The sequence below is a fragment of the Photinus pyralis genome, unplaced genomic scaffold (genome assembly GCF_008802855.1).
Source record: "Photinus pyralis isolate 1611_PpyrPB1 unplaced genomic scaffold, Ppyr1.3 Ppyr1.4_LG1, whole genome shotgun sequence".
NCBI lineage: Eukaryota > Metazoa > Arthropoda > Insecta > Coleoptera > Lampyridae > Photinus > Photinus pyralis.
In genome coordinates this window covers 54,802,386-54,828,623 of record NW_022170249.1, presented here as the reverse complement: position 1 = coordinate 54,828,623, position 26,238 = coordinate 54,802,386, and the positions used below count along the sequence as shown (strand labels likewise).

General features: G+C 36.1%; 2 protein-coding genes across 2 annotated transcripts; both read left to right on the top strand.

Annotated features, from left to right (window-relative positions):
• Positions 1–12,743: 12,743 nt before the first annotated feature.
• On the top strand, positions 12,744–23,035 carry LOC116163153. Its single transcript, XM_031477004.1, has 4 exons — positions 12,744–12,798; positions 12,852–13,271; positions 13,360–14,499; positions 22,821–23,035. The coding sequence occupies exons 1-4, from the start codon at positions 12,744–12,746 to the stop codon at positions 23,033–23,035; spliced, it is 1,830 nt and encodes a 609-aa protein (XP_031332864.1).
• LOC116163143 lies at positions 22,849–24,869 on the top strand. The gene is made up of 4 exons (XM_031476995.1): positions 22,849–23,057; positions 23,139–23,386; positions 23,467–23,570; positions 24,492–24,869. Exons 2-4 carry the CDS (start codon positions 23,149–23,151, stop codon positions 24,867–24,869), a joined length of 720 nt encoding a protein of 239 aa, XP_031332855.1. The 5' UTR covers positions 22,849–23,057; positions 23,139–23,148.
• The last annotated feature ends 1,369 nt before the right edge of the window (positions 24,870–26,238 follow it).

Here is a 26,238-nt window from a genome sequence, read left to right as displayed (position 1 = left end):
GAAGTAGCAGAAATTTTCAATGGCCTCTGACACTTCCGCAAGGACAAGCATTGCAAGAATCCATTTCGGTGGAACACTGACAATGAGTCCTCGGCCGTGGGTCAAACCACCAGTCGATTTCACAGATCTTGTGAGAGTCTGTTCTATCGCCATATCTGACCGTATGCCACACTAGAACTTTTCAGAACGCCTAATCGTAAAATATCCTTCATCACGAAACGGTATATTCCATGGGCGTCATCTTTGTCTTTAGATGGAGCATATCATGCAGATATAGAGCAGACCTGGCATACAAGAAGTGACCGCTGGCGTGAAAGTATGGTAACATTCTTTGTATTGTCTTCAGGTGCGAGTCGCAGTTTCCTGTTCTTTCCGCTTGAATGAACTATATCCATATCCATATGGAAATATTGCACCCGTAAAGTTGGCCGTTGGTCCATTCTTTGCGAGTCCATTCATTGTATCCTTGAAATGTTCCCCCTCAATCCTGTTCAGGAATAACGGATCGATACTTGAAAGAGCTTCCATATCTGCACGTTCCTCCATAGTGAAGCCTGTCGCGGAGAAGACATCCTTGGCTAGAATTGGAGCTCTGAAGGCTAATGCATACGCATGACCAATCAAGATTTTTCCGTAGACGCAGTTGTATAAACCACATTGAAGAAGTTTCACAGTCCACTTCCGTCCATGATATAGCCTATTGAAGCCATGGGTTTAATATTGCTAAACATAAATTACAAATGTTTAAATCTTCTTTTTCATATAACATTGCGAAGGTATATAATTCATTTCCGTCAAATATTAAATACATATTTAAATCTTTCACAATTTAAAAAAAGTTATGCGTAAAATTCTTTTAGGTGCTTTTTTTCATTTTTCTTTTCTTTTGACTCCTTGTATTTCTATTTTTAAGATCCATAGTTTGGGCTAATACTGTATTCTGGAACTCTCGCCATTTTTTAATTTAATTGTTAATTTTAAGTTTATTTTTCTGCGTTAAGTGGAAGAGCAAGAAAATAATATTTCTTTTTTTTCGTGAACTTCGCGTTTTTTTTCTGTATGAACTATTGTTTTTTTTTGTATAGCCATCTTTTTTTCCGTCCTTTTTTGCCGTCAGTTGTTTACTTGTAAAATGCCTAAATAAAGACATTATTATTGTTTAATGCAAGAATTTCCAGAATTTCAATGCCAGCGTTAGTGACGCACGGATATTTACTGCATTTCTCAAAAATTGCACGGCTACTGTTTGGAAACTATGTCCCATGAAAAAATGATTCAATTTCATATTCCACCACTTTGGTCGTACGACAAGTAGAAAACCAGATATTGCCGAAAAACCAGAAATTTGTATCTTTGCAGCTTCGCGAAGGCCGAGCCAGGCCTCGGGAGTATAGGGAAAACCTAGATTTTTGCTAATTGCACTCTAATGAACCATTTATTTGAAACAATAATATCATTCCCAACATTTCTTTACGGTTCTGAGTTTGCCATCCGGCCTAATATTACAAAGATGAGTTCCAGATACTGGTTTTCCAACTTTACGAACACAAATTCGAAATATAATCAATTAGAGTGCAAGTCATACTAGAGCTGTCAACTTTCAGAGTTAACATCTCCAAATGTTTTGATAATTTATCGAAAGTTATGGATCAGTACCATTTTGAAGTTGCAAACAAAACTCCGGACACACAAACCACTAACTGGGACAGAGAAACACACTCTACAAAACGGATCGCACTAACTTGTTCTTCTTTAACTTATCTTCTGATCAGGTTACAGGAATGTAATTTTACACAATTTGAAACTGGCTGGCCAAACACAACAGATGAATCGAAGGCTGTCCGGAAACAGTAGACGACAACTTCAATGAAAAACTGCTCCACCCAAACTTTTTCGTACGTCTTATCAAAACTCTCACTTGAACTCGGGTTTTCTGATTATTTACTTGACGAACAACATGAAAATTAACGCAGGACGTCTTCTAAACTTTCAACGAACAGCACTCCGGCCATAAAATTGGAAAAAGACCCAATTCTTGCAACGAACAGCAACTCGACCTCGAAATTGGCAAAAGGCTGCTTTGTGACGCAATTCTAGTACTTAGCTTGTGTCTTCCCTCCTTTTCACAATTCGGAAAACTCCGGAGCGTAGCAAACCGACGACCAATAAAAAAATCATTAAGTCACTTGTGAGCAAGAGGCGAAGAGTGCAGTTTCGAATCTGTTTTTCAATTTTAACAGCCCTTATGGACATTTCATGCCTTAACTAGAATACGTACATGAAATAATTTTTAATTTCTGATCGAATGACACCAATACCAAGTCTGTAAGTGGTGTAGTTCCGGAGCCTTTGTGACTCAGTCAGACAAGAGGAGCGCAAAAGTGCACTTTTTATTTTTTAAAAGTGAAAGTGCACTAAAAACTCCGTTTCTAGACGTTCTTTTAAGTCATGTTACACAAATTTACGCGAAAATCTCTTATCTCAGTCCTCAGAGAAACCATTTTCTATGAAAACCCGCAGTTTTTTCCCCGATTAATTGCATTCTTATATCAACATTTTATACAAATAATCAAAGTGACCATAAATTAATTCAGAACTGTCACATTATTGATTTAACAAAGCAAAATCGATAACGAAAATAAGCGATAAATTGCCCTACATTTAACAATTCTAGGAAATAATATTTTACAACGACAAACCACTTGGGTACAAATAGAAACCCAATACTCGCTTTGTGTTTACACGTAAAACCCCAATCGGATTAATTAAATAAATTGAAACAAAAATTTGATTAACAATGAAAGACGCATGTTACATGGCAATATGTAAGTAATAGAAAAATAAAAATAGTAACAATTGTCCACGGTCTCCTACATTCATCGCGCAGTTTATCTTTGTTTTTGAGTTTAAGTTGCGAAAAGGCTACATTCAAAATCTAATCACCAATTTGTTAGAAACAAATTTTTAATAAATTAAGAACACAACAGAACAGTGTTGTGAAAGCTAGCTTCATTGTCAGTTCAAGCATAGCGAAGTTATCCAAACGGAAAGAGAATATGTCAAACAGTGCTTATTAGAATTCAGAGTTTTATGTCCCGAAAAGAAAAAGAATTTGAAAAAATAGGCTGGTGATATTCAGGCAAAATTGATCTCTAATGATATGTATGTTAAATAGTTAATTTTAAGTATTTCTCCTTATTTTATCAAAAATTCGGCAATAAATCCAAAATCATGTTAAGCCATGGAAACTTGCTAAAGAATTGAAATGGGTTTTGACACAGACGGAATAGGACGCTTATTTTCCATTAGGAATTTTTGAAATCAGTTTGGTCCCCTACCTACTGAGTCCCTAGACCAATAACTACTTTCCCTACATAAAAATGAATATTTCAAGCTTTTCCCACAATCCAAGTCATCTTCTAGTACCTATCAAAGAAAAATAAAGGTCAAAGTTGGATTTCTAGGAAACACCTGCCGTTCCACACTTCTCTGAAGATGAAGCGACAAAAAATTGTTTTAAGAAGATTAGTTCTACAAACTGACGTACAAGAAAAGTGCAAAGACAAACAATAGCAAGATTCGAAAAATCAAAACGACCGTTGCGCAAGAAGTCAAAAATTGTCCTTTATAATGCACCGTTGCTAACTTAAAAAAATGAACTTCTTGGTTTCGTTGCGGTTGTCGCATTTATTTAGTTCCGGTCATTTTACGAGAAGAACGTGTAACCCATTATGTATAACACGACGGCGACGCATATAAATACGAAGCTCGCGAGTCATTCGAGATTTCTTACTTCACAGGAAGTACAAATAGTTAGCGTATTGAATAATAATTGAAATGACTATGCAAAATTCTCTTGAAAAGTGAAAGATACAAATACCGCGACCAGTTACAGCAACGAGTCGAGAACCTCTTCAAACTAGAAATAAAAATCAAGAATCAAGTGTGGCGACAATTAAAATTGTATCGATTAATCATGCTATTAAACAGCATCATAGTTATTTGAGTATAGATCGCTACTTTCTCAAAAAGTTCACAGAAGTCTAATTTCAAACAAACTCAATAGGGTCAAACGAGACCTCAAGAAAGCTTCATCTAAAAATGGTATTTACTTTGCGACAGCTATTGACGCTTCACATCTAGATGCTCAGCAACAAAAGTTTTCAGTAGCAAATCAGTTTTCTGACATCGAAACCGGAAACTAATGGACTTTTTGGCAGAAAAAATATTTGAAAAGAGTTTCATGGTAAAACATATTTTTTTGCTTACATGTAAATGAAAATATATTAGAAGCACCTTAATTGTACTCCTTTTTTTGTAGATGTACCCGCATCCGCGAAACGTCTGCAGCCCTGACTTTCTGATTAAACTAATGTGAAATTACAAATGTACTAATGTCATCCTTGTGCTAAACAAACCGCCCGTTAACATTTCTACTAATAGCGTTGTATAATCTTACATACCGAACAAGGAATAAATGAAAATGAGGCTAAATAATGGATACTTTCACTGTATCGGCTATCTTAAATTAAAAAAACCTGCGATTTTATCTGATTTCACGAACTCTCAGGTTTATGATTTACGAATTTTATCATTAACAAGAACGCAACTTTTTTTTATTAGCTCCAGATGCGTAACATGTTTCATGGATCTAATACGGAAGAGACATTTCCGCTTCAGATCATTCACGCTTCGTATCTCCATTCCTACGATTTTCACAGAAGAGTGCTTAAGAATCTACATAAAGTATGAAATCCTTTCGGCTCGTATAACACTGAATTTAAGCAAGTTGAGACAAATTAAATGCTGAAAATTCTCCCCGCTTATTGTTATCTTGCCTGAAATTGCAGTTCTTTGTATTCAATAATGAATAATTTAAGCGTACTGCAATTAAGTGTTCGCAGCGTGCCGGTTCCCAAGCGATTTCTCCTTTTGTTGTAAAATTTCGTTAAATACCCTCACTCTTCATAATACACTTTGGGAATTATGTGGTGCAAAAAGCAAATAATAGGGAAAATGAGGCGTAATTTTTCGTTGAAGGTTTATTATTTACAGATACGTACGATAGTAATTATGAATTAAGATAACGTTTGGGGCGAATTATGCTTTAAATGGTTTTCATTTGTATTACCCAATTGATTTCAAGAGAATGAAAATGTATCGTGTATGTGACCAACCTTCTTCAACGTCGTTACTTTAATTTCAATTTGTGTGGGTGTATTTACGAGGGTAATCCAGAAAGTAACCGCCGTTTTGAAATAAAAATTACACGAGTGAAGATCGAACAATTCTGGGGCTTAGTTCTAAAAGGGCCAATATCAATAATGATGTATTCAAGAAAACTTGTTTTAAAGTTTTGTGCATAATTACTGCTCTTATGTAGGCGCTTTACTATTAGTAGTTAGTTGATTTGTTGACTTAAAATGATTGCGCTGATTACTCTTTTGCCCTTAAGATAACATCATATTATGAAAACTAATTTTTTTGGAAAAAAAACTGACATTGGCCTTTTATGAATAAACAAAAAAAATGGAGGAAAAAAGACTTTGGCCTGGTTTCAAATTCTATATTTTTAAAAGTAACTTACTATACAACAAAAATGTAACAAAATAAACTTCAGTACTAGTCGGCAAAATGATACTCTTCATCTTCGCTTCCACTGAATGTATCGGAGGCTGTTGGGGATGTTGTTATAGTGTTAAGAAACTGAAGATAGTATGGTCTACTGCACTCATCAATATAGGGTAACTGGTCTCTCAAATGCTGCATTTTATTACTAGGAATACCCAAAGGTTTCGTGTTAATTGGCAATAGGGCGACACTTTCAGAATTTCTAGTTCTTTTCCTGAGCAATGTCACTGTTTTGAAAGGGTCATCGTCACTAAAAGAAGTTTTGTATTGTAACAAACCAAGGAACTCGCTTGAGTATTGGATAACTCTTATTTTAGACCACACAATCTTTTCACCTAACGTGTTTGTTTTGGAATGCTGAAATTTTCCTGATAACAGTGACTTGAAGTTAAGGAATTCTTGTTGCTGCATTTCATGAACAAAAATAGGAGGTCTTCTAGAAATTGAACGGATCAAATTGGCCCAATCTCTGGGAATGTCTACTTTCACTGTGGTCAACTTTTTCGTTTTCTGAATTGCTGCATGGATAGTATCCGCTTCCATGTGCGTATGCCCAGGCACCAAAAATTTATGATAGATGTTAATCTCTCTCCCTTCTCTTTTCATTTTTTTTCTACAAAAGTAAGTAGCATCACTGAAACTAAAATATTTCTATTTTGACCAGGGCAACAGTCGCTGTATAAAACTGCTTCAGTGATATTGGGAGGAATCTGATTCAGGTAGGTGTATAAACATGAAGCAATCTCTTGTCCACCTCTTTGAGCTATCGTCTCATTCCAGATATAGCATTTGGCAGAGTTAGTAACCCCCTGAGTTTCAAAAATGGTAAGATTAAGAGTCCATAATTTTCTCTTATAGAATGATATGCTGCTTTTTAGATAGGGGGTTGGTAAGCACTTCTGCAAATCGAAACTTATTACCAAAAGATGTGGATTTGTTTTACAAGCAGCTTTGTCTTTCTTCTTTTCCTTGTAAGCGAAATCAGCTAGTGGCTCTAGTGATCGTTTTTTTCCATTTCAATTTTCAGTTTTTCATTTTCTTCCTTGGCTGACTTTAAAAGAAGATCATACCTATCGCATGTAGCACAGGTGTCATTATAAGGGGTCTTAAAGGATATATTAAATTCTTCAACAAAAATTTTGCTATACATAGCTTCGTTTTTCGGTGTTACATTAATTTCTTGGCAGTATTCAAGATAAAGTTTATACATCTTTGAAACTGAAAGATCAGAAGATAGTAGATACTTTTTTGTAGTCTGCTCTCTTGAATAATGACTTTCACACACAGGAAACATTCGAATATGTTGTCTTATTATGTCTTTGTCTTCTTCTTTTGTTTTAGGGTGATTTCCATGTTTTCCTCTAGCATCGTCTGGACAAATCTGTGACTTAGAATTGCGCTTTTTCTCTATATTATCCGTACTTTCTTTAATGATAGGTCAAGTGTTGATCTAAAAAAAGTTTGACAGACTTCAATTTTTTCTGTGCGCTTCTCGAAATAGTAAATTCTGGTGTAATGTCTCCTACTTTCTTTATTACTGCTTCTTAGCCTTTGTACTTTCTTCTTTATTTCTTGAATGTGACTGGCTATAAACTGATTTTGTGCCTCGTGTGATAGATTGTAAAATGCCCTGAAAATCGCTTGCCTTTCCTCGTGTGAAAATTTGTCAAAGCATTTCTTCCTACATTTGCAACTATCTTTCAACAACTTTTCGGGTACTGTTTTACCTTTTATTGTTGTGTAAGCTTTTCCTTTCATTTTCAAACTGTTCCTTCTATTTTTGTCCCAATTATTTGGATTGCGCTTCCGTTTCCTACTCTCCTCACCTACTTGCACCTTTTTCCTTCCTCTTCTTTTATTATGCTCATTATTTTGTGGCTTCAATGTATTGTCCATCATTTCGCCAGAATCTGCCGTAATGTGTGTTACTTCACCTAAAGTATTATCATTCTGATCAGAATCTAAATCATCGCTTTCATTCTCTTCTGGTTTATATTCATCATCAGAACTTCCTTCATAATCGCCATCTATTTCATCGTTGCACATATTTTCTCTATAGGACACAGAGAACTGGTCCCTTGATCTTAACTGCAATTTATTTTGATTTTTAGGTACAGTACTGTTACTAGAATCTGCATTTCTCTGGATTTCTGCAACAAAACCAAAACTCTACAAGTTACTTACCTTAGTTCTCAACATAAACCAGAGGGGTTACCTGATGCTTTTCTATCCTCTGCTCTCTCTGAATGAGTGTCAAGATTAGGAGTATAGACGGTATTATTCATGGATTCTGTAATAAAAATGGTACTGCTAATTGTAATTCTTACGTGTAAGCAATTACCAATCCGTCCAGCCTAAATTATAATTTCATCACAAATCTTACCTTTACTTGACATTTCTGCCTCACAACACATTTTCACTAATTGTTTACCACGAGACAACATACTTGCACGCATAAAATCGACCGAAGCCCGGAATAAAAGCCTCTGTTGCAACTTGCAATAAACGAATTCTAGGTTAAGTATAGGTTGTCAATCGGCCAATGTACGCCATCTGTGACGCCATCATGCGGTAAAGTTTTATAATAAAAAGGCCAATGTCAACTTTGGCCCATTTAGAAGCAAAAGTAATTGTTCGTATCCGGGCCTATGTCTACATTGGCCCTTTTTACTACAAGAAATCTGTTCTATCACAAAACAACTTTGACCTTTTAGTACTTTGTATCTGTTTTCCTATTGCATATAGACATTGGCCCTTTTTACACATATAAATTTAGCTGGAATGTAGTTCCGTAGTACGTATAGGCCAATATGCAAAATAATTGACATTGGCCCTTTTAGAACCAAGCCCCAGAATTATATTATATACATCTAAAAACTAAAGCCCGATTCTCACATAAGCGACGCGTAGCACCGCGTCACTGCTGGGTTCAATTCTCACATAAGCGGCGCGGCGCGACAAATTGTCTTTTTTGGTGAGGGAACAAACGGATCGATTCAGTTCAGTTAACATTCCATTTGTTGTATGATCGTTTACTGGAAGATCCGGAAGACCGGAAAAATTTTTTAAGTACTTGCGAATGACGCCGGGGAAATTTGAACAGCTCGTACAAATTGGCAGCCCATATTTCACTAAACAAAATATACGTTGGAAAGATTGTATTGGCATGCGAGAACGTTGACTGTTTTCTTGAGGTAGGTAAAATTCCAACGGTGCATGAAATCGTTCATTCTACCAGTGACATCATTTGGGAGAGTTTGTCGAAAATTGTTTTACCAAAACCAAATGTCCAATCTCTAAGAAGATATGCTGAACAATTTCGCAAATTTGGAATTATTGGATGCAAACTATAAATTCATCGCTGTTGACGTCGGGCGTTTTGAAGCTCTTCGTCATTGTTGAATCGCTGAGACGCAAACCACGAAATCACTTGGAGCCAAGTCCGGGCTATACGGGGGATGGCCAAAAATGTCCCAATCAAACTTTTTTGAAAGGTCACTTGTGCACAACCAAATGTCCGGAGGACACGACACTTGTTTTGAATTGCCCTTCTTAGCCGCTTCTAAAGTTTTAAAGAAATCTTATATCACCACGCACTTCACACTTGGCGGAGTTGTCTATTGCGGCACTCATGATTTTAAGCTATCACTGGACAACGCGTGAACTTACGATGCTCCGCTTTGTACAGTTAGAAGCGTACTGATTTACTGCGCTCGTTAAGGTCAAAATGGCGGCGATACCCCCACTACTTCTTACGATACACATAAAGGGCGGTTAAAATATTGACATTAGTGTTTATATAAATCTTCCTATAACTGACGGAGTACACTATCCGAGATATTTTTCTGTTGATATATCGGTTACCGATGATTTCGTAGAGCACACTGTTATTGTATGTGCTGGAGATGAAGCATAGGCGAAAATACAATTACCATTGATAAATTACCCAAATCTGGCATAAAGAAGTAATAGAATTTGAAAAGCAAATCAATAGCGTCATCAAATAAAAACAAACAAAGTTGATTTCAAATAAGCAGATATTTTTTCATTTCAACCTTACCAGAGAAATACTATTTCAATTAGTAAGCAGAAATCTCCACTTTATATATGTATGTACATTAGTAAAATAAGAGTTGAGGCGAAATAGAAAATTCGATTGTACAATTTACCTTGAAGATCTGATAGGAATTATACTTATTCAAGAATTTTCTTCTCATCCAAACTTCTTCATCCACTAGTTGCGCTAAAATTGATAAAACTCCATTTTGAATGACATACCTAATGTAATTTTTTAGTCACTTACCGTTAAACCGCTCCTGTAAATCATTATACAGCCCCCACTCCGTTAATTTATTTCCCACGAATTCATCCATCTAGAATCAACTAAAAAACTTACTAGTCACTGGCTCACACTAAATTGTAAAAAGTATAAACGTAGGTACAAAATCGTACGTACACGCGCCAAAGACAATATGAAATGCCGTCAATGCTGATTCGTTTTGTTAAATTCTGTTGTTACATTTACAACAAAGTTGCCTTTATTATCCGAGTTATAATTTATTTTGTATTTTCAAGAAGTCCCAGGGGAGATTAAACATTATTTTATGCTCCTCTTAATTTGTGTTTCTTATTTGTCCTCTTCTTTTTATAGCTTTAGCTTCTTCGACCACCAGAGGGCTATTTTTTAATTTTTGTGCACGGTTCCCTATCACGGCAAAAGTTAGTGGCGCTTAAAATTTCACCAACTCTTACCGATCTAGTCTCTCCGTTTTTCTGAAACAATGAAAATTGAAAAAATCATCGTATGCAATAATGAAGTTTGACACATAAATGTCATTATATCATTAACGCAGCAATTGTTCTTTACTTTCCTCACTAGAGACCTCACCATTTTTAGAGACGAAAGTAGTTGTTTCTAAAGTAGTTTCAGAAAATAGTTTAATTCGTAATCCCTACGAAATACCCCTTAGGTACGTTTGGAACGCAATTTTGCAAACACAGGAATTACGTTTTAACTAGTCAAACTTCAAACGAGGAACTTTCAAGTGTCTTAACTTTAGGATTGAATATGAAAAAAACAGATCGCACCGACTATAAACAAAGTGTCATGAAAACATTATGGAATATTACAGCCGAACTCCTTCAGAAAAAATACTTATTAATTTAATCCTTTTAAAGATACCATTTTTTCAGATATTAATGAAGATAAATAATGAAGATAATAATGTAACCAACATTTATTATAATAACTGTTTTCCATATCAATCCATTAAACTTTTTTGTTACTAATGTATTGATTCCGTGTTTTTCGTATTATAGCATGGTAAAAATTATATTTTTAATTTGTTTATTCATTATATAATCTAACGAATACTACTCTTGTTCATTATAATCAGAATATACTATATTGATTACAATGAATGCACTCGTGGTATTATAAGCGATTATCTTTAATTAGGATTTCCAATGTTCAACATCAGAAGGGTTGTCTATCAAGATTTCCAACCCAATTAAAACAGGCACTGCTAGAGATCAACTGACAAACGCGTACGGCCATTCCTCTGGATGGCAAAGAAGGTTGTGAAGAAGAAAGTATTTGATGAAAAGAAGACTGTTTTTGAAGAACATTCTTCGGATAAAGACGTGGCAGAAGTCATCTTAAAGGATTCTTCTTCTGATTGGGAAAAGGATGAAGAGAGTGATGAATGCCTTAAAAGTGGCAAAGATGCTTTCGATTGATGTATTGTTCCATCGTTCTTTTAAACGTGTTGTATGATGAGGATTGGGAATTAAAGAAAATCTTTTTTTATTATACCTGAATCACAATCTCCGTTTTAAACACTCAAATGCGTGCGAAAAAGGGCCTTTAAAACACACGTAAAGTTGCTAAGTCTTCAAGTATGACTTTTGAAACTGTCATCTGGATGAAATAAAAAATCCTCTTAGGTCGCTTTCTGTAAATGCAGAACATTTCTTTGGCTTTTGTACCTATGGTTGAAGCTTTCACAAACGTTTTGATGCTTCCAAATCTGTTCCACTTTTTAATCGCACCAAAATGAATGCACCAAAATATAGAAGATTTAAATACCTTTGACATTTCCTTCATATATGCCAGCATTATGGATGCATTTAAGACTGTATTCGTAAGTAACTTCCTATTCATCCATGGAAACAACTTTTCATATTCTTTATAATAGGCTTTACTGGAGTTGGATTTTACACCTACCAACGTTTGTTTAGATTTTACAACAATCGATTTAATGGACGGTGTATTATCTTTTTCAACGGACATCGTTTAATTCACAAAGACGATGATTTTTATAAGCAAACGTCAAGTGACATTTCCATGGCAATCGTGAAATTACGAACACCCAGCCCACTTAATTAGACATGTATTCGAGTATAACGTCAATATGACTTCATCGTATTTCCTATTTTTAAATTATACTGCAGGTATAATAAAAAATACTATAAGATACACGTGTATAATTGGTCTTTAAAACACTTGCAACGTTAAAGGCACTCAGCTTTGCGTCGTGCCCTTAAACTCGTTGCGCGTGCTTTAAAGACTTGATTATACACTTGTATCTTAATATACTATTTAAACACGTTTTTTTTTTATTACTATTGCGGCTATCGATTTCGACCTTATCAGGTCATCTTCAGGCCGAGCGTCATTTGGTGAAGTGATGATGCATGTAATATTTTGACGATGTTATATATTATATTAGTTGTCAGGAATGAAAAATTAAGTGTAGGGGAGACCGGTCAAATACCGCGCACCGGGGAATACCGCGCACGGCAGTGTACAATTACTGAACGTTCCCAATAACCGTTCAATAAGTGCTGCCATCTCTTAAGATAATTTTAAAGTACTTATTCTTTTTGCAGGCGCCTAATTAGTCGTTTGATACCTATTTCATGTAAACTCGTGTTTTAACTGATATTCATCTAACTTTTACGAAAATTTAGGTAAGTGGCCAAAGTTTTGTATATCTTTTATGTGTACAGTTGTTGTCTTATACGTTTTTGTATATTAACAGCCTTATTTTCCTTTATTTATAACCCTCCAAAGTTTTTACTTTTTGTGTGGGTCGGGGCGAAATGGCGCCATGTCGTTTGGGGGAATGCCGCGCGATAGTTCCGGGGCAATAACGTGTGGGCGCGGTATTGCCCCATATTACTTATTATGTTAAGTTAATAATCTGTATTTTTTTTAGATAACATGACTAGAAAATATAAACGAAAGTCGCAAAAGTGCAACTGGTCTCCAGAACAGTTGCGGGCAGCAATTGATGCTATAAGAGATGGACGAGCTATTCGGGAAGTAGGAAGAGCCTTTGGGATTCCTGAGTCTACTTTACGTGACCGACTAAAGTCTAACAATTCGGATGCAGCAAAATTGGGAAGAAATCCTGTATTCAACAAAGCCCAAGAAGAAGCTTTATCAACACACGTCCAAAAATTGGCAAAAGTTTTCTTTGGGACTACTCCGATTGAACTGCGCCGACTAGCTTACAGTTTCGCCGAAGAAAACAATATTAAGCACCCTTTCGATTCCGAAAAGAAATTGGCTGGCGAAGATTGGCTAACTCTTTTTTTAAGGCGCAACACTACTATTAGCCTTAGGCAACCGGAAGGTACTAGCTTAAATCGTATCTCTGCATTTAACAAAATTGAAGTGGATCCAAAATCTGATATCAGTTATGGACAAATATAAATTTCTAGAAAGTCGAATCTTCAACGTCGACGAGACCGGGATTTCGACCGTTCAAAAGCCAGCTAAGATTTTTGCACCCAAGGGACAAAAACAAGTAGGATCTGCGATATCCTGGGAACGGGGAAAAACTGTAACGGTTGTTTGTGCCATGAGTACTTTGGGTCAATATATCCCACCGATGTTTATTTTCCCGAGACAAAGGATGAATCCACATTTGCAAAAAAATGGTCCTCCTGGAGCAGTTTATCACTGTTCAAAAAATGGCTGGATTAATGAAGGGCTTTTCTTGGAATGGATAAAACATTTTAATAGTCATATATCAAAGCAAGCCTACTGCCTAGAAGACCCCGTGCTTTTGATACTCGACAATCATTCAAGCCACATTTCACTGGTAGTTTATAATTACTGCAAAGATCATGGAATTGTAATGCTGTCCATTCCACCCCACACGTCCCACCGCATGCAACCACTCGATCTGACTTTGTATGGCCCTTTGAAAAATGCGTTTAATCGGGAATGTGACTTACACATAAGAACCAAAGCCTTTGAAAAAATAACGCATTACGACTTGGCATCCATCTTTAACAAGGCATACATAAAAGTTGCTACGATGGACAAAGGAATTTCTGGCTTTCAAGCTGCTGGTATTTGGCCAATAAATCCAGAAAAATTTTCCGAAGATGATTTCGGCCCAAATCCCGAAAACGACATAGTGCTTGACCATTCGCAAGTGAATTTAGACGATGAGACGGAAGAAACGACACAAAGGAAGCAAATAGTCCAAAAAAATTCTAAGATTGAAAAAGAAAAAACTAAAGACACTCGCAAACCTCAACCAAGACCATCGAGAGACTGCGACAACCTTGAACCTCAACCAGGACCGTCAAGAGATTGTGTTGTTAATAGGGACTCCCCACCTCGCTCCCCACTCAAGCAGCTAGAAAATTTGGCTCCTGTCGTTACTAAGAATTCTCCACTTCGTAAGCAGTTGGAAATACTTTCACCCATTCCAATATCAGTGTGTGATACGTCTGCCCAGAAACGAACAAAAAAGCATTCCGAAATTTTGACGTCTACTCCTCTAAAGGAGCAGCTCGAAGCGGCTAAAGAAAAAAAGATCCAAAAGGAAGAACAGGCAAGAGTAAAAAGTAAGTCAGAAAAAGTTAAGCAATCAAAAAAAAGAAAATTATCTGTTAATAAGAAAATCCAAAAACCCAGACATGTCAGAAATTTGCATTTAGGTGATGACTCAAGTAGCAACGCTAGTAGTTTTGATGAGAAGTTATGTGATGCGTTCTATGTGCAAACTGGTCACACGCCGAATGTAGTGGATGGGACACGGCTGCGGAATATACGTGCGACCTGTGCCTTTCCAGCAATAAAAAGTTAAAAAAAACAATAATTTAATAAAAAATACATTTTATCGTTTATGTTATCGTTCTTTATTACCGTTTATAAGTTTAAATTAAACAAATTAATGTATACCATTGTTTTATTTAACAACAAAGAAAATCAACCCTAGTTATGCAAGCTAAATGATATTTATAAACTGCGCGCCATTTCCCCACTAAATGCGCGGTATTACCCAAGGAACTGGGGAATACCGCGCATTGCAGCATTTTTTTAAAATCCACTTTACATAAAATTAGGTGTTAGTTAAACTTTCTGTGAGGTAATCATGAGATACCTTACGCATGTACATACCAGTAGACAAAAGCGCGTTTAAAAAATCTTTAACCCAACTTTTTTACAAGCAAAATTTCTTAAGTGCGCGGTATTTGACCGGTTTCCCCTAATAAAAGTGAGGTTGTGTATAAGTATCTTAAAACGTATGTAACCTATAGGTACATGTGTACACGTGTTTAAAAACATTTGAATAACAAGTGTAATTTAATTGACTATTCAATTCATCTAACATTTGTCAGATTTCAACCAGTGAAATGTCTCGATTTCAAATTGCTGCGCCAATGGGAACGAACTTAGATTAGGAAAGAGTATGGATACCGCGTATGCCGTACAGCCCGTGTATGAATCGTGTTACCTTTTTAAACAAGTCCGCCATTTTATATGTGGCACATATGTCATTAAAGTAACATCGTTTTTTATAAGTTTTTGCGCTTAAATTGAGAGGAAATACACAAACAACAACTTAAAATCATGGTGAAATGTGCATATTGTGGATGCAAAAGCCAGAGTGAGAAGGAGGAACCGGGAATTTCATTTCAAACGTAAATATTGAAAATGTGCCTAATGCCGTTACCACGTATTTTCCTATTTTTCCTCATAAAGCTTTTTCTTTGAATATTCTTCTTTTAATATGTTAAAATTCATAGCTTAATGAGCGACTTGACTTAATTTCTTACAACAGAACCAATCCCATGCATTCAAAATTTGATAACAAACGTCTTCAAGGATGGAATTATTCAATAAACTCCATAGGCGTAGTCATTATCACTCCGCGTTTTTCAAAGAGAAAATTGGTACGGAAACGGCTTTACGTGAAAAATCAAACAGAAAGCAATGAAGATTCTTATTTTATCACAATCTTTAGCTGGAGGGAGTGGAGGGACAGTTAGTTTTGAAGGCATTTCCGAAAAAAGATGAGAGGAAGTTTCGTTTATACCCGTGTCTGATTAATAAATAGCGCAACGCACGAATTTCATTCGTATGTTCAACTTCAACGTGATTTATTAGCTATAATAGGTGCTTCTGCCACTATTCGCATTTACGGATGCTACGACACTGGCCAATGTCAATATGTGGCAGCTGGTAACACTACCGCTAGTGAATTATGCGTCCATATTCTTTCCTTGTCTAAGGGAACGAATTATAGTGATAATTGCACGTGTGGTATTTCAGCGATAATTTCACGTGTGGTATTTCAGCGACAATTCAATGCGATTATTCAATGACATTTGTCAAACTTCCACCAGTGAAATGACGCGAAATTTTGTCGTATTAACCGGAACATTCTTCTTAGTTTGTTAATCAATTTCGACAACCGACTTATCACCACATCTTTTAATTTAATCACTCATAACGAATTAGCTTGGAGCACAAAAGTTCGAATAGAATCAATAGCAAAATGAAAACCAACTTCCATAATTTATTTTGACGTTTGTTGTTGTCATGGAAATACATTCGCGTGGGTAATTATGCTTAATTTTTCTTTTGATTCGTTGAATAGTCCTCCGAATACCATTGCTCCACTCATGCTAGTTACGCTTTTTAATACCACTCGCGCAAGCGCTCGTGGTATTAATCAGCGTAACTAGCATTCGTGACAGCACCTCAAAAATATTCGACAATACTTCGACTACTTATGGTATTATATATGAAAACTGTATAAACTTGGAATTTGTCACCTTAAGATTATTGGTTTACTTTTTTGCTAGACGACCGATTTCGGCGCGGTTCAGAATGCGACTTCTTAAAAACTAACTTAAATTAATCTCCTCGAAAACCCCATGTAATATGGCCATGTGTTTATGGTCCACCTGGTGACGCATTCGGAAACATAAATTAGGATTAAGGGTGACAAGGCGGCGGTTTTCTTTTGAGGCCCAAACTAAATATTAAGTTAACACAAGAAAACATATGGACAACATAAATTAAATCTTAAAATTACTTAATTATTCTAACATTTGCTAATTTGCGAGCAATCGTCAGCATCGAAGTATGAACACACTGTATAACAAATTAAGGCGGCCACGTTGATCGCTCTGCGATATATTGACCAACCACTTTCATAGGTTATGAAAGTGAACGAACATGACCAACCGCAATTTTTATATGTTGTTTAGGATTTATGTGCGACAGCTTTCGTAGAACCTTCGACTAGTGATTGTGGAGGTCGTGCAATAAATTGTGCAGTTTATTTTAGTATATTTCATTCTAAATATTTTTCGTGTGGAAAATAAAATATTGGAAAGAATTTATATGTTATGCATGACCCGAGAAGGATTGTTGAAAAAATACTGTGCTATCTCGCATTCTGCAGATGTTAACTGTGTATACACACATCTTCTGCAAACTAAGTATTCGTGAAAACGACTATCGGAAAGATGATTTATGTGGCAGAAAAAACATATCTATAAAACTCTCTTTTTTAGTTTTACTTCCATCCCGGAAATAAATCTACCCAGATTAAAAAATAATAAAATGACAATAACACGCCTCGAGGTTAGTGCAACCAGTCTTTAAGCGACCTTTCCTTTTGCGTGTCTTGGACATAAAATGGGGTAAAATGTGATTATTCTAAAACAAAATCCGCATAACAAACATGTTCGGGTTTTATATCCGATGCATAATTCAGTTGGAAAGTACAAGTGTTTAAATGTGTACCTCCATAGTTGAATGAAACAAGGCGAAATCTATACAATGAATGGATTACTTTAGTAAAGCGCCAAAGGCAATATAAGAATTAAGTTATACCTAGTCTGGTTAACGTATTTACCTTAATTCCCCAGTTAACTTTAGTTAACTTAATTTCGGGTTAATGTTAAGCTAATTCTGTTATCGTGACTGTATTTCTGTATAAAAAAGTTACCTACAAATTTTATATGGTACCTACTTTAACTTCAACTCTTCCGCTTTCACCATTAGCACATTTCCGCTCTTTGTAAAACCATTCCAATATTTATTCCTTCATCCGCAAAGCTGAATTAGAACTTTTAATTAGTTTAATTATAAAATAAAATGAAATTCTAACTTTGAAATTCTACAAATGGCAGAGGGCGCGAGGAAGAATAAAATGTATCATTTTAACGATTTTCGTGTTTTCGGTTGTACTTAATTTAGCGAAAAAAGCGATTGATATATTATGTTTCATAATTTAATATGCATTTTCATGTTTAAGTTCATCAAGATTTTTTCGATGCATGATTATGATAAAAGGAATCTGATACATTGAGGGATTTAAAATAAATAGTTTTGCTTACAAATGATTAATTACATTAAGAAGAGTGCTCTACTATTCTGAATCAAGCCCACCCTTCAATTACTATCAAAAACGGTAACATGTAGGTATAAGTCGCGGGGTGAACGTACAGTTGAAAAGTATAGTTGGAAAAGTCTCAACCTCGACCTTATTGCATGTGTAGAACAATAAATAGCTCATATGAACAGTATTATTGATCTTAGTCGTTTCGTTAGCGTAGCTAATATGAATTTTTATTAATCATAGAGCCGGATTTGGGTTAGAATACTTTCATTAATTCCATTTCTTGTTCGTAATCGAATTTATGGCCAAAAACTTCAATAATATTGAAATGCTTTTTTCATCAGATTACATTGTAACAAATGGAAAGTCCGTGATACTGCAGAGAATTGGAAGGGACGATAACGGGAGGTGGCAAGTTGATACTTGTTCGTTACTTTACAACGTCTATAAATTGACGGAGTTTTTCTGTAAAATAAGCAAAAAAGTTCTTTTACAAGGTTTTGTTAAATAGATTTATTTTCGATAATACTAAAATGATGTAATTGAGACCGTCCTCTTTGTGTCGCGCATAATTATGTAGATGAAGAAATGAGACCGCGTGTACTTTGAAGTTTGCCGGTTCATTAGGTTATTCTAATTATGTACTCAACACATAATTCATACAATTTGAATAGCACTTATGACGTTCATTGGCTATGCGACAAACTTATATCATTTATTTACAAAGATTTTTAGTTATCAGGATTCTTAGCAGCAGATATCACAGGCATTTACATTTCTAGTTTTTAAAATTCACATCTATTTGATTTTTCTTCTTGGTCTCCATTTTGAAGGAAAATTATACAAGTAAATTTTCTGATTTTCTGTTTACATCATGTAACGAAAAGACTAAAATTATTCAATTGCACTACCTTTGTAAATCATCTGAAACGCTAGGAGGCTATTAAATATGGAGACTGGGGAAAAATTTGGAAAATATAACCACTAAAAACGCTATTTTATGCATTTGCCTGTAAATTGACCACACTAACATTTCAAATGCAAAATACTACTTTATTTGTAGATACATTTATCTAATACATATTTATTAACATTTAATATTAAAACTTAATTCTTATATTTTTCATTGCTGTGAATAGCATGCAACAAATCCGTTTCGTTTTTACATTAATCATAAAATTTTGTGCACGTCAAATGTTTTAAATTAAACTGAACCATTAAAATGCTTTTAATTAACTTGGCAACAGACGATTTCGTTCGTCCATCCACTGAGCCTTCATCATACTAAAATTTTTTTCAACGTTGGCGTTATGGGCCGGTATAGCGAAAAAGAACGAGCATAATTTTAAAAATTCCGACGAAGTCGCATTATTTCTACATCGGAAATACTTCAACCACTTCTCATCTGATAACAGAGTGGGAAATTGTTCATCTGTTGCCATTTCTTGCAAAAAGGCTTTTAAATTTATACAGGGTGTTCCTAAAAGGTTTGTACAACGCGCTACCAGGGGTTCTTGGTATCCAAAAGTGCTTCGGTAAGGCGCTATCTACCGCCAGACCGTTATTTTTATTTTATCGGAAAATGGTTTTGCCGATTAAAATGAAATTCGGGATGTGAATGTCTAATGTAAAAAGGGTCTTTGTGATATCATCGTTTTGATTGTAGTTGCTATGTAGGTGGTAAATACTTCGGCAAGAGATGAAATAACGCCCCCATCAACCCGTTTTTCATCATCAATCTTCGAAATATATTCAACTCCCACCAAAAGGACGACGCTAATACAAATTTTTGCCCTAGTCCTAGTGGAACATTTTTAGCTGAGGTAGTTGAGATGCCATTTGTTGTAACTCCTGTTAAAAGACAATTAAATTGTAAACCCAAAAAGAAAAGGATCTAGAGATCCGCTTAGACGCAACTCGTGATGAACTCATTCGTATAAAAAAACAATTGAAAAGTAAAACCGTGCAGGTGTATCAGTTGAAACGAAAACTGAAAACTCTACCTCGTAATATTATACTCCCTGTCAATATATCTCCATTTGCAAAAACTTGAGTAAACATGCAATTGCTTAGCACAAAAAAAAGAACTTACTCCAGTAGTGAAAAAAAATCGCGTTGATTCTTCATTATAAAAGTCCATCCTGCTATAAATTTCTGAGATCAAAGGGGGTTTCTTTGCCTGGAATTAGTACCGTTAGGGGACGGATAAAGGATTTTTCGCAACGTCCCGGATTTAATTCATCTTTTTTAAAAAAATTGAAAATAAAAGTAGGTACAATGGCTGAAATGGATAAAGAGGTTGTTTTGTATTTTGATGAGATGGCCTTAATCAAAATTTGAATACGATAAACAATGTGATGTTGTTGAGGGGTTTCAAGATTTAGGACACTTAGGTCGCAAATCCGTTCCAGCTAAGCTCCGTCATTACACATTACATGTTTTTTCGAAAGATGCTTCACTTTTAACATCTACAAATTGTATAATCCCCTCCCAAATTCTCTAAAATCGAAAAATCTAAAACAATTTAAACGCATGTACAAGTCGATCATGCTAGAAGCTCATGTATAGTGGTCAGGTAGTGTGCTAAAATCGTAGATGTTACAATGTTACTGTTGCTAAACTCTATAATTTATATTTTAATTTTACTACTTTTTCTTTTTTTTTGTTACATGACGCATACAACTAAATTTATACCATTATGTGATCATTTAAACAATCATTATGGGTTGAGTGGAAGAGCAGCGAGTAATTTTTATTACAAGCTGAACTCCGCCCTTTGAGCTGTAATTATTACTATCATTTTCTTTTCTATATTTTGCAGTTGCTTCTCAATAAAGATAGGCTTATGTCCGCGAGCTATTATTTGTGAATCTTCATCTAGCAGTAGAAAATTGTTTTCTTTCCACATTTTCTATATAACGGTAAGATATATTATGGAATATATGATGTACCTCACTTAATGAAAAGTCTACGAAACAATCTGTTAATTGGGAATTATGTGTTGATGAATGGAGAAATAATATCCTTTGATGACATCAGGAACACCTACCAAATTGACAAAAGGAGTAATACGGGCAGAGCTTTAACGAAATTGACAGACACATATAAACCCCAACAAATTTCAAAGAATGTCTGTTAAATTGGCAACACAGGTGTTTAGTCACAGCGTTGCTGCTACTATGAGTATCAGAACCTGTATTCAGCTAGGTTTGTTAAAAAGTAAAACAGCACTACATACGGCTCTATTCGATGTATTAAATTCATCAGTCAGATATACCCGAAATCCTTATAAATGTGCCCTGGAAGAAACAAATGAATTAGCAATGGAAAACCATGAAAAACGCATTAGAAAAATTCAACACCATAAAAAAAGTTAAATTCAATGGCAAAGAACAGAAGGTATATTGTTTTGAGGGATTTGTTACATCGATAAATGCAATATTGTGCCTGTTTGAATATAACAAAATTCTGTTAACGGGCAGATTAAACCAAGATGTGCTTGAAAATTTATTTTCTGTATATCGACAGCGGGGTGATTACAATCGAAACCCCCAACTGTGAAATCATTCCGAAATATTTTGAAATTTTCGTCAGTGATTCATTTGATGCGCCCCCCAAAATATGCAAATTGTGAAGCTGATGATGACGATTTTATTTTCTGAGTTATTTCATAAAAATAATATGGAGAATAACAATATTCAAGATTCTTCTATGACTTTCGAAGACCGTTTAAAATCGAATTCCTCCTTTTCCGACTCTGATGATGTAAAAGGAAATTATAACTTTCCCTAATGCAGACGCCGACTTAAAAACAGCTCAGGTATAGTGGTCAGGTGAGGTATAACAGGGTTGGCGAAATTTAGGCCTATGGTACAAAGCACGGGCCTAAGCTTCAGGAACAGCAGGAGATCTGGAGGGTTGTTCTGGTAACAGGTTTTGAGCTAAAGGAAGGTGAGCTCAATAAGTGCCGTTTGGGGGAATATGTGGAAATGGTAATCGGGAAGGGACTAACGGGAAGTGGTATTTGATATAATCGGAAAGGTAGGTGGCGGCATCTCACGGAACTTAACGAAAATAGTTTTCATTATTAATACCTAAAATGATTATAAAAACTATCATAATTGGATTCCTTACATATCACCCCTCCTTCGGAAGCCGGTACCTTGGTGTCCTCTGTCCGACTCATCCCATTGCGGTAGCTTCTTTTCTCGTCATCTTTATATATTTACCATTTCCAATGTGGATAGTAATATGCCGTTTATTTCTTTTCATCCTGCGGCGAGCTTGTCGGCTTGACATGTGGGCCTCCCCCCTATCCATTTTCAACAGGTTGGCCATGGCCTTCAACTTGTCGGAGGTGACAGCGGCCCCCAGAAGTGGTTGTGGTTGTATTCCTATTGTATACTCTGTGCTGAGAGATTCCGTGTGGGTGGCACCTTGTGACATAGGTTTCCAGCAAATTTTCATTATGTCTTAAGGTGGGTCCACATCTGAGCGCATATGACGTGATCGCGCACGCATATGCAGATGTGGACGTCGGCGCGCATCTTCTCAACGTATGTTTTTTGACTCGCGAGCCGCTTCGCGCGCGCATGATGCGAGCCGTCGGCTGTCGGTTTTTTGGACCCGCTCAAAAGAAAACGTGCGTGCGTTGCGATTCAGTGTGGACGGTGAAATTGACGTGTTTAGTAATTTTCAACGTGCGTGCCTCGTGTTGTAAAAGTTTGTTTAGTTTACATTAGCCATTACGACGGATCATAGCAGGTACGTTTGAATACACGTTGATATGATCCAATTCAAACATACTATAAACCTATCTATACTAATTATACGTTCATTATTTAGAATTAACAATATGGAATGGAGTAACGACAAATGTTTGGAGCTAATCGACATCTACGAAAAGTATCCTGTGTTGTGGGAGCCCAAGCATAAATTTTATTTTTCGAAAACAAAGAAAAATGATGCGTGGGACGAAATCTCCAAAATAATGAATGTGGATGCCAAAACGGTGAAAATAAAAATGAATAGTCTGCTAGGCTCCTTCCGCAGTCAGAAAAGCAAAGGAAAAAAAACTATTGGTACCGGAAAAGGTATGCGGTTTGCTAAATAACAATACTGAAGTAGTACATTTTATTATTAGGTACATATTTATATGATGTATTGTTTCTAGCACGTCAAGAAGTGTACATATCGAAATGGTTTGCGTTTGAAAGGATGCATTTTTTGCTTGACCGAGACGCTCCCCGAGATACACTGGACACAGAAAAAGATTTGGTAAGTGCAAACGTTTTAGGCATATTCATCTTGCCAAGGTAGGGCTCCATTACTCTTAAAGTACTCGGAAAATTCAATTCGAATTGAAGACGCATTAAGTGTTGGTCTGCGAGGTACATTGCGCATAGGCCGGAGGGAGCTAGCGTTGTCACCATGTGCTTTTCTCCAACTACCATCTATTATTTTTCCTTCTACCTCAGAGTCAAATGTACCCGGCGGAGTATATATATTTCGTGATGAAGCAGATTTCCTCAAAAAGTTGTGAAGGTAAACTGTTGTGAGCACTACTAGTTCTGCCTTTTCTGGTTGCAGTAAAATAGGTTTCCGTAAGACACGAAATATTGCAGATTGTATACCAAATACATTTTCTACTATCCGGCGGGCTCGGCTAAGTCGATAATTAAATATTCTTTCGGATGACCCCTTCTCATACATACCAGAAAAAGGTTTCATAATACGCTCTGTAAGCGGGAATGCGTCATCTCCCACTATAACATAGGGAATTAATTTATCCCTTCCTGGCAGGGATTTGTCTTCTGGGAAATTCGAACTATTTGTGTGAAGAAGTTTATGCAGTTTGCTATGCTTAAAAACCCCTCCATCAGATATCCGTCCTTGACACCCAACATCAACGAACATAAACTGATAATCAGCATCTACCAAAGCAAACAATACAATGCTGAAAAACGATTTGTAATTAAAGTAATCGCTTCCGCTGTTTATAGGACTTTGGAGTACTATGTGCTTGCCGTCCATGCTTCCTAAACAATTAGGAAAACCCCACGATTTTTCAAATCTTTCAGAAACACGCCTCCACTCGTTGTCAGTTTTAGGCAGCTGAAACAAAAATATACTATTATACCATTTTTTGTCCTAGGTTACACGCACTATTGTAAGTTAATAATGTAAAATTGTTCACAGGATACCGAAGGTAGTGGAGAAGAAAATGGCGAAATGGATCTGTCTTCCGTTCCGGTGGAGGACGATAGTGAGGTGGTCATCAGGGAAGATGAAGACGAAGTACAAGTAGATGAGACACAAGAAAAAGAAAATGCAAAACATGCTAAACCCCCGGCCAAGAAAAAACCAAAAAAACAACATCACGAAGAGAGTAACTCCTTATCTAAAGAAGCTCTTCGAATTTTGCAGGACACGCACACTCGCTATCTTGCGAAACAAAACCAAGACCCGCTGCAAGATCGCTTTTCTATATATGGCCAACATGTAGCTAATAAGCTAAGAGGATATTCAAAAAGGTGCCATGCTATAGTCGAGCATGAAATCAACAATGTGCAATGACACTTTTTCGACAAATGTTGCACCTGGGCCTTCTTCTGATAGCAGTTCTGCTACAATTTATAATTCAACACCAGGCCCATCTTCGGCGGGTTCCTACGTTTCGTACGTAGACTTTCCCGATACTTCACAAAATTTTCTGAATTTGTAATTTTTTGTGCAAGTTAAAATTTAATAAAAAGTTACTTTTGCTTACCTGAACATAACTTTTGAGAGCCTCAATGAGTGCAGCACAAACTTCTGGAATTATGCATGAAATTGCTTGCTTAGATATCTTGAAGAGGTACTGTAGACTTGTATACGAATCCCCTGTTGCGAGGAAACGTAACGTTAGTGCCAGCCGTTCCGTAGGGGTAATGCTTTTTCTAAATTTTGTTTCTTGCTTTGCTATTATAGGGCCAACTTCGTTTAGCAGTAATTCAAAATCTTCTGCCGACATCCTCACAAAGTTTTTAAATTGACCTGTCGCTTCTTCCAGCTGCATACTGCGTAATAATTTTGTACCACCTAACCGATTCCTTTGTTTGAAAATGTGTGTCACCCACCAACGCCGGCTTTTTTTGGTTTTCTGTTCTTTCTTCTTTTCTTCTTCATTTATAAAAATAAAACTTGCCGCAGCCAACATAACCATTTCTTCATCGGTAGACATCTTATCTCATCGACACGTACGCATGGACTGAGCAATATGAGTGCATATGCGTGCGCCCTTAGAAATTGCATTTCCCGCATGAGCTGAGTGCACACAACTTGAGAACACACGCATGTGTGCGCGCTCTGGTCATGTGCCCTCAAGTCTGGACCCACCTTTATAGGTGTTATGCTAAAAGGATCGTGGGATTCAAGAAAAAACAGTTTTTATATCCTTTCAAAGTAAGTATTCAACATAATTACCTAAGCCTTGATGCAATATACAGGGTGTAAACGGAACTAGGGAACGCGATTTTTCTCTGAAGTTATTAGAGATATATAAAAATCTTTCAAAAAAAATGTTTAGTGTTTCTAGTAAGCTACATAAATTAATGTAAATCAGACAAAAAATATTTTTTTCGTACTTCCGGGACTAAAGTAACAACTTCACTCCATTATGACAAGTACTGAAGTGTCACTTTTTGTCCCGCCGGGATTAAATTTAGACAAAAATCCCGGAAGGATGTAATTACTAACAAGGCAATTTCAGTAGGTTGTTCCACATTTTGTATGCGGCACTACTTCTTAAACGCATCGTACTGCTGCTCATACAGTTTCTTGGATTTCGGTGGTATCAATTCTTTACCTACTTTAGCCGCTTTTTATCAATATCAAATGCACCTCTGTAACCCACCACCAAAATTATGACACTAGCAATGACAGTTTCCAAATTATTTTTGTTACC